We start from the raw sequence: 8,649 nt of genomic DNA, 5'->3' as shown, positions 1-8,649 counted from the left end.
CTCTCTCTCTCTCTCTCTCTCTCTCTCTCTCTCTCGTTAGTCTTTACGTGATTCTGTGATGAATTGATGACCAATACAGGAAGTACTCCAACAGCCAGTGACTGCCAACCTTCCACCCTGACCAGAAATAAGCAGGCAAAGATGATGGATTATTTTAAAGCCTAAGAGAAAACATCRGGAGGTGAAGTGTGGGTGTTTCAGTACAACACTCTTTTAGTGATTCAGCAGTTTGGTTGTAGATCTCACACTTTTTTTTCTKTTGTAACCTGCAAGACACAATACGATATTGTTTCCGAGGAATTCCTCAGGAGGTTTCACAAGTTTCCAGTTCAGATGAACTGGTGTCTTATCTATTGAAAACAAGCCAAGGACATCTGGGGAGTTTTTGTATCAGATAGTGTAAACACCTGTTTGGCAGGAAGACTTGTCTGTGAGAAACCAACTTAATCTAAGGAGGAGGGAAACGGTTACAGTGAAAAGATGCATCAGACACAGTGAACGCTGTATCAAATCTGGTGGGGGATGTGTGAACAGATCCTGTATTCATGAATAAAAAAAGAGGTATTGTTGGTAGAAGTGAGTGTTGGAGTGTCCTTGTTCACCTCGGGATGCCTCGCAGTCACAGCACTCCCTGGGAATCGGTTCATTGTTGTACCACGACTCTTTTCCACAGCAGCTCAAGCAGCGGCCGTCCTCTAATAAGATCTTGCTCGGAGGACACAAGGTGCACTCCCACATGCTGGGGCCTCGGCAGCCTTCGCACGACCGATCACAAGCCCTGCACCTTGGGTTTCCAATGTCCTGAAGCAGGAAAACATTGTATTATTACTTTACATTTTATTTCAAAAGAAACAGTTTGCCTTGCAATCTGTGAAAGTGGGCTAGATGAATAAATCTGAGCTTTCTGGACATCTTTTGAAATATTTCTCAGGASTTTAGTTTCTTTTGCACTTATTCTCTGTCCAGTTCATGTGCCTGACTATGACAGCTTTTTTGTGTAAAAATGAGAAAGTGGACAACTGGAGGGAAGAGATGAGCCTAAAAACAGATCCGTATCCAGAAAGTCACATATTTGCTAAACTCCTCCCTTAATTCTTTCCAAAGACCTGCTTCATCCTTCTGCTGATCATCTGGATGTTCTCAGCTAAGGWATCACTTTGTTGCTAATACTTTTAGTGTCAAACTGTGTTATATATGGTCTTTTTAAAATAGATTCAGCAAGACGTATTGGTACAAATTATGTGACATGCAAAAATAGTAATTCTATTGTAGCGAGTTGTTTATGTGTCAGCACAATGGTTCACCACTTGAGTTCAGGAGCTTTTTTTCTCTGAATACTTATAGATCAAGTTTAACAACCACATCCTTATAAAAGTGGTCGGGTACTGAACAATAAAATAAAATAAATCTTTTAAAAGGCCTTCAGAAAGMTTGACGAATTATTGATCAAGACCACTTTGATAGACTACAAGATAGCCTGGCTGCTWGGAACAAAGGATAGCTCAAAACCTGGCAATATTTTATCTCTAACAATTTAAAGCAACATTTCATTGTACACAGACGCTTTCTGTCACCTGTGAGGATGGATAGAAGCCAATAAAACAGGGGTTCAGACAGTAGCTACTCTTTAAGAYAAAGTTGTCGTAACAGGACAAACAAGCCAAAGCAGACCCATCTGAAAGAAGAGGAATACAACATCATTTGAGTCAGCACTAAAATAAAAATGTCAAAAAAGATCATACATTAAGTCTACCAAGGAGTGTTTCTTTAAGATGAATGAATGCTGACTTTTAATAAAGAGTAAATTCTGTTCGTACCGCTGCAGGTCTTGCAGGTCGGGTCACACTTGAGGCAGTTTGTGGACCATTTGTCTTTGTAGTATCCAGAAGGGCAGCTCTTCAGGCATTGCCTCCATTGTTTCATGTACAGGTAGTCATGCCGGCAGCTCAGACACTTGGTGTTTCCATGACCGAAGCACTTGGTGCAGGAGGGGTCACATCGCTCACAAACCTTAGAGGTCCCGTTGCCAAAATGACTGTAAAGCRGATGGAACATCTGTTTAGCCAATAAGACGCCATTAATGAAGCTTCTTCATCAGATGTGTGCGGTCTAACCTCTCTGGACAGGTCTCAACACAGCTGCTGCCGTGCTTAAAATACCCCGGTTTGCAGGTGATGCACTGCTGGCTGTGTGGACCATCGCAAGWCTCACAGCTGTAGTAGCAGCGTCGACACGCGCGCTCACCTTTGACCTCCATGTAGTAACCCATGGGACACGTTTCCACACAGGTGCTGTCTGCAGAACACAGATTCCAGACGTTTAACCCCTGAAGACATCAGTTTTAACACCGAGGTGCTCAGAGGTCATTTAGACTTGAAGCGTGGGAGAGTTAAATGAGTTCTCTGGCCTCCAACACGTTGATAACTCACTCAACAGGAAGTGGTGCTCCTCACAGCTGAGGCACTGGTCTCTGTTGGGCCCGTTGCAGTGGCGGCAGAGCGGGTGGCACTGCTGGCACTCGCCGTTCTGGTCCACGTACGAGCCCACAGAGCATTCACTGGACCACACACATCGCCCACTCGCATCCCTGCGCCTGTTGGCATCACAGCTGAGGCAGTCGGAGGGTTTGTGACCCGAGCAGGTCAAACACGACTCATCACACCCTGCAAGGAAACAATCCTGATTCATCATTGTTTTTATTATTTTTAGACGATCAGCTTCCACCTTTCCCCACCTTCGCATTCATTTCTGCCTGTGTCGTGGTAGGTGTTGCTTGGACAGCGAGGCAGGCACTCTCCGGCGTAGCGGACAGCTTTGGGGTTGCGACACTCGATGCAGTCATTGATGCMCGACCCGTCACACGAGGCGCAGTCAACATGACAACGCACACACTCGTGCTGCTTCGTGCTGGCAAAGTAGGCTGCAGGACAATCGTCCACGCACTCGTCCTCATGAAGGAAGTACTGCCCTGTACACTCTGAGAYGCACAAAAAAATGTATGCAAAGTTTTTCTTATAATTCAGTCAAATGCAGAAGTGGYGACACAAACAGACTTGTTCTTTTTCACTCTGTCATTCCTTAAAATAAACCCTCTCATATCAATCAGGTGTTTAAAAAAATACAGTTTTTATTTTATCTAAGAGACAGGAATCCCAAACAATAGTCTTCAATTTTTTTTGTTAAATCAGAGCCCCTTTAAAGAACAATCAGTCAAATAAAAAAAAACATTACTGAGCACAAAACACTATTGTTTCAATTTTAGACATATTTGTTTTTAGTGTTCCTGATTCTTGTTACCTTGGCCAATTTTATTGTGATCTTAAAGCCCAAACCAATTATTATATTGRAGGCTTATATTTCCATAAATTCAGTTGAATTAAATCAAATATCAAACTGTGACAAAACGGAGTAAAACAAAGATTCATTTGGAGAATAGAATAAATCATTTATTTATCCCTCATCGGRGATATTTGTCACATTGTAGCAGCATAACAAAGAATATTATTAATCTGGTAATTTCTTGCTTTTTAAACGTCCTCTTTATATCTCCCCTCCATATTCTCTTAATTTCCCTCTTTTCCTCAGCTGATTCAGAACTGAATGAAATCACATTTCGACATAACATCTTTAATTCTTCTCACATCCCCACTGAGTGAACTCACTCTCACACAGGCCGTCCTGGCTGCACTCGCTGCAGTGATCCGGGCAGCGATGGCATTCTGTGTTGTTCTTATAAAAGCCCTTTGGGCAGGCGGACACACAGGAGTGATCCAGCAGCAGAAATGGCCTCTCGCAGCTCAAACAGCGGGAGGAACTTTCCTCACAGGATGCACACTCCGGGGCACACGGGTGGCAAAGCTCACCTTGAGGAAACCCCCTGGGAGAGAGGCAGAGARGGGTGTTTGTGTCGGTCAGAACGGAGCACGGTTTGTGCAAATCATGAACTGAGACAACAGCAGAAGCACCTCTGGCATTCTTTCACACACGCGTCGTCTTGCAGGTAAAGGCCTTCCTGGCAGCCCTGGCAGGCTTCGGCCTCCTGGCACGTTACACAGCCTGCTGAACACCCCTCACACTGGCCAGATGTTTTGTTGCCAAATGTTCCAGCCGGACACTGAGACAGGCAAGTCTGATGAGGAGTCAAAAAACGGCCTGGAAGCGAGAAAAGCAATTCCCATCACTGATACCTGAAAAACTGCAGGAAGTGTGGATGATCGTGACAGGTGCCATCTCACACCGATGGGAAATATATCTGTTTGAGCAATTTATGACTACATCTTTTCAGTTTGCTTCTGTCACATAAAGATAAAAGGTTTACCAGGAAAACAGCTGCTGCAGTTTTCCTTCTTTTCACCAGAACAAGTCCTACAGGTGGAGTGACACGGCTCACATTTGTCCTCACCTAATGACAAGACAAAACCAAAGGACAAGAGCAACAGAAATAAGAGAAAACAAGGCAAAGTGAAGGGGAAACAAACTAAAGAGCTCTATATTTCTGCAGTATTCTTTTTTTGTTTACTTGAAGCATAATAGATGATAAGAATGCAGGTCAGAAGGTCAACATTCTGACATACTGTTTCTGAAGTGTTTCTCAGGACAAACGACGAGCTGTTGTCCTTCCACGCACTCTCCCTTCATCAGAGAGAACCCGTCTTCGCAGGAGTCACAGTCATCGTCCCGCGGCCCTCCGCAGGTTTGACAGTCTCTGTGACAGGGCTCACACTCTGCTGCATCCAGAAAGAAACCATCCTCACAACGATCCACGCACTCTCCGTCTGCACAAACAACAAAACAACAATCAAAACCATTTTATTTACATATGTGAAGCAAARTAAAAAGGAAGTGGAAGCTGTTTGAAATATCTCTAGAGTGCTGTTMTCAGATCATACTGTAACATTTACTACGTTTTGAAGGTTTCAAATGTTACCAGAGACATAGTAGCCACTGTCACACAAGTAGCACTGGGACTCATCACAGACTGCACAGTGTTTGTCTTCACAAGGAGAACAGACCATAACGTCCTTCACACTGTAGGTCCCATCAGGGCAGGACTGATGACAGTCAGCGTCTAACCTGCAGCAAATGTAAACATCAGTAAGGAAATGTCACTTTCTGTCAAAACGAAGACAATCCTGAGYGCTTAATGACTTTACTGAAAGTTGCTGAAATTAAAATCTTAGGAAATTTAGAAAGATTGCTGAAAGCTAAGTGTAGCAAAGAGCTAGTGAAAAGTTAAAAGTGTTAAAAGGTTAGCTAAAAGAAGATGAACATGAAAGAGAAAACAAGTTTGCTGAATCAGCATTTAAAGAGAACAATTTAAAACTATTTAAGGTGACCTCTATCTAGTTTTATGGTGAAATATTTGTAAATAAAAGTTTTAAATTTTGAGATAAAACTAAAAACTAAAGTCATAGCACCTGTCTTCTGAATGAGCTTGACATTTTGATTTATAAATGACTAAAACAGGACAAAGTATGCATTAGTAGCTGGATTACAAATAAAACATCCAGACTGACTTAGATAGATGACTTACTGATAATAACCTTCTTCACATTTGAGGCAAACACTTTCCTGTTTCTGATCTTCTGGACCTCCTGTGATGAAGAGCARAATTTCAACAGAAATGATTAATAAKACATCTGAAAAKGGAAAATGAAAACCAAGCGACTGTTGCTGCCGTGCCTTCCATCACCAGCAGGGGGCACTCTAACARCACAGATTAAATGTGTTCAGCTTTCAGTGGATTAAACTGCTAAATTTAGCTCACCAGCTGTGTGATCAGTGATCAAAGTGGAAACTCCAGGTTTTTATCACCATTTTTAGTTTTTGTATAATCCTTTAAATTCAGTGATACGGTTACAGTTAGTTTGTTCTCAAACTGACTTTAACACAAAAACATTTAATGTGAGTTCCAGTGTCAAGAATTAGTTTTTATAAATAGAACAGAGATTAATGGCTCATTCAGATGTATAGCCCACATGAGGTCATTTATGTAAACACACACAAAAAAAGAGCTCGTTTTCCCCTCAAACTAATTAATCTCTGCTGTCAATCAAAACCATTCAAGCAGTAACTGTGGAAGAGCCACGCTGTCATCCCCCAGTTCAACAGTGTCAAAGAAAATCTCCAAGGACAGAGAGGGGAAAGTAGTTTGGCAAGAAACTAAGAAGGAAAAGAAAGGGAAAAAAGGGATCAGACAGAGAGAGGAGGTAAAGGATGGTTTAAAGAGACACTTCTGCAGACCTTCCCAAGGGACATTAATCCTCTCAAGAAAAAAAATCCTCCATCGACCCCCACATCCCYATTCCTCCTGCTGTCTCCTTCCAGCACCCACAACTTTGCACTGCACCGGTTTGCACTTCAATGCAGTCAACAAGCCACAACCTGTGAAAGCAATTACTCATACAGGGAGAGACCTGGAGAAAGGAAAGGTTGGGGGGGGCAGAAGCATAGGAGAAGAGAGCCGGAAATCATGCCCCCAGGCTGTGTCTATGAGAGAGAAAATAGCGCCCGCATAAATATTAACTGGGGGGGGTGGAGGGATTTCAGCTGGCGTGCACATCCTGAAGCACCCATCTCTCTGTGTACGTGCAATCAAACGCTATACATCAAGCCAACATTTAGGGGGGTGAGATACATAATCACACTTTAAAAGTGACTCAGACTCATTAAAAGTGAAGACGGATGAGGGTGAACTCATCACTTCTGCTGGTTAAACTGACATCTCAGCTCTCTGTTAATGAAGAAACCATCAAAAGCTGTAATGAGTGAATGAATCAGAGAAAGCACCGAGATAAGCTGCGGTGGAGGGGAGATAAGCTCTCATGATGAGCCACTTTACTAGTGTGTCACAACGTTGAATTAGCATTATTGTTTTAAAGGAGACGAATGGACAAGAGGCACAAATAAATAAGAAAACAACAGTGTTGGCTCCATTTCTCAACTTAAAACTCTTGAATGAAATGCTAGCCTTTTAGATTCATGTCTCATCTGTAATGCGACACTGATTTGTTGGTTGAATCACACAGTGATAAGACTCAGCACCACCCAGAAACAGAAAGCCACATAAAAGAAAGGGGGACTGTAACAGGATCTCCTGTCCTTCATAAAAGACACCACTCTTGTAACTACACACAACTAATCTACATCTCAAATATTTTCTAACCTCAAGCCAGTCGTTTAAAAAACTGGGATATTTGGAGGACAGACCAAAGATGAAACTGTGACTTTAAACAGGTTCTAAAACAATTTGATGAGGATAATAAAAGTTWAAAAAACAGATGTGTGCATTTTATCGCGGACATCTGTGATACGATCTTACTCAATAGCTTCTTACAAACTGCCATGAATTGTAAGATGTTTTTTAGGCTGAAGCTTTCAGGCCTAATCTAAACCAGAAAATACAAATGTAGTTTCAGAACAGGTTCAAATTTAAGTTTAAACTCACCAAAACAACCAAGAATCCTGATTTTTCTATTAGTTTACAATTTAAGCTTACAAAGTTCAAAGATAAGCAGGTAAACAGATCAGATGTCAGCATGAAATGTTGCACTGTTTTCTCCAAACTTCAACTTGTAGCATCACGTTAAAGGACAGGGACAATCATCTCTAATCTCTCATCTGCTGACTGACTGGTTCAGTGCTGAGTTGTGGCTGGTGGCAGGAAGGTGGTACTCAGAGTGAGACTGGGGAAAGATTTTTCCAGTCAGAATGCCTAATGACAAAATAACAGGCTGTCTCCACCTCAGACTCCTTCGCTACACAATAACAACTTTCCACAGTATGCAATAATTGTCTCTGAGTGAAAGACGTGCTTTTGTTTTTATGTGGTTTCGGCAAAGAGCTTTTTTGTGGGTAAATAACTTTTTACAGCGTGTGAAGAAAACCCACAAAGCTTGTTTTGCTGCAGTTCACCCCTGAAAGCAGCTGTACAGTTTCAAACGTATGCTCAATCTGAGTTCATTTGTTTTGTGACATAAAGAGCCTTCAGCAAAGTGTGAGGGGGAACAACAATTCAACGCATTTATCACAGCAAACCCTCATGATTTCACTGCAAGGAGTGCATCTCATTCCTCAAGCCTTAAAGTCCTCAACCAGAAGTGTAGTGTGCACGATGCGTCTGTGTCTGAAGTTAGTTTAGTTCTAAATGTTTAGTTTGTCCTGGAATAAAAGACAGAGATGAGGACAGTTTGCTTACTTTGTTTGCATTTTTTGCAGCCCTCATCACAGGAGAGACAATCTGCATCTGAACCGTCACCACATGAAGGATGGAGCCGTGCAGTGGTAGAATTATAGGTGGAAGGCTCACACCGCATCCTGACAGACTGGTGGAAGCCCTCAGGACAGAYGTCCAGACACTCGCTCTGAAAGAGGTACCTGGTTACACCGAACCTGTCTGAGTGGAGAGGAGGGGAGAAGAGAGGGGCTTCGAGGTGAAAAATTAGCTCCGATGAGTCACACAGGTATGCAGACAGACACAAAGTCAAACTCAGAGCAGAAGAAATAAACATCAGGACTGCAGGTGTTTGAGAGTTGCAGTGAACATCTGGCATAATTATTCATTTGTCCCATGAAGACAATTTGATAAATGCACGCGCGCGCGCGCGCGCACACACACACACACACACACACACACACACACACACACAT

The 8,649-nt window shown here is 42.5% G+C and overlaps 1 protein-coding gene across 1 annotated transcript in view; it reads right to left on the bottom strand.

Annotated features, from left to right (window-relative positions):
• Positions 1-8,649, bottom strand: part of pcsk5b (proprotein convertase subtilisin/kexin type 5b) — a gene marked incomplete in the record, with an annotated part of 79,677 nt that overhangs the window by 2,842 nt on the left and 68,186 nt on the right. The window contains 13 exon segments of the mRNA XM_014017337.1: positions 603-801; positions 1,575-1,675; positions 1,818-2,035; positions 2,115-2,295; positions 2,430-2,663; positions 2,735-2,977; positions 3,663-3,877; positions 3,966-4,152; positions 4,319-4,402; positions 4,575-4,775; positions 4,928-5,073; positions 5,534-5,594; positions 8,198-8,395. Coding sequence (XP_013872791.1) covers positions 603-801; positions 1,575-1,675; positions 1,818-2,035; positions 2,115-2,295; positions 2,430-2,663; positions 2,735-2,977; positions 3,663-3,877; positions 3,966-4,152; positions 4,319-4,402; positions 4,575-4,775; positions 4,928-5,073; positions 5,534-5,594; positions 8,198-8,395 — 2,268 coding nt within the window.

The sequence above is a fragment of the Austrofundulus limnaeus genome, unplaced genomic scaffold, assembly GCF_001266775.1.
Source record: "Austrofundulus limnaeus strain Quisiro unplaced genomic scaffold, Austrofundulus_limnaeus-1.0 Scaffold166, whole genome shotgun sequence".
NCBI classification, from domain to species: domain Eukaryota; kingdom Metazoa; phylum Chordata; class Actinopteri; order Cyprinodontiformes; family Rivulidae; genus Austrofundulus; species Austrofundulus limnaeus.
Note: the sequence above shows the minus strand (reverse complement) of the source record. Positions and strands in the feature narration are given on the sequence as shown.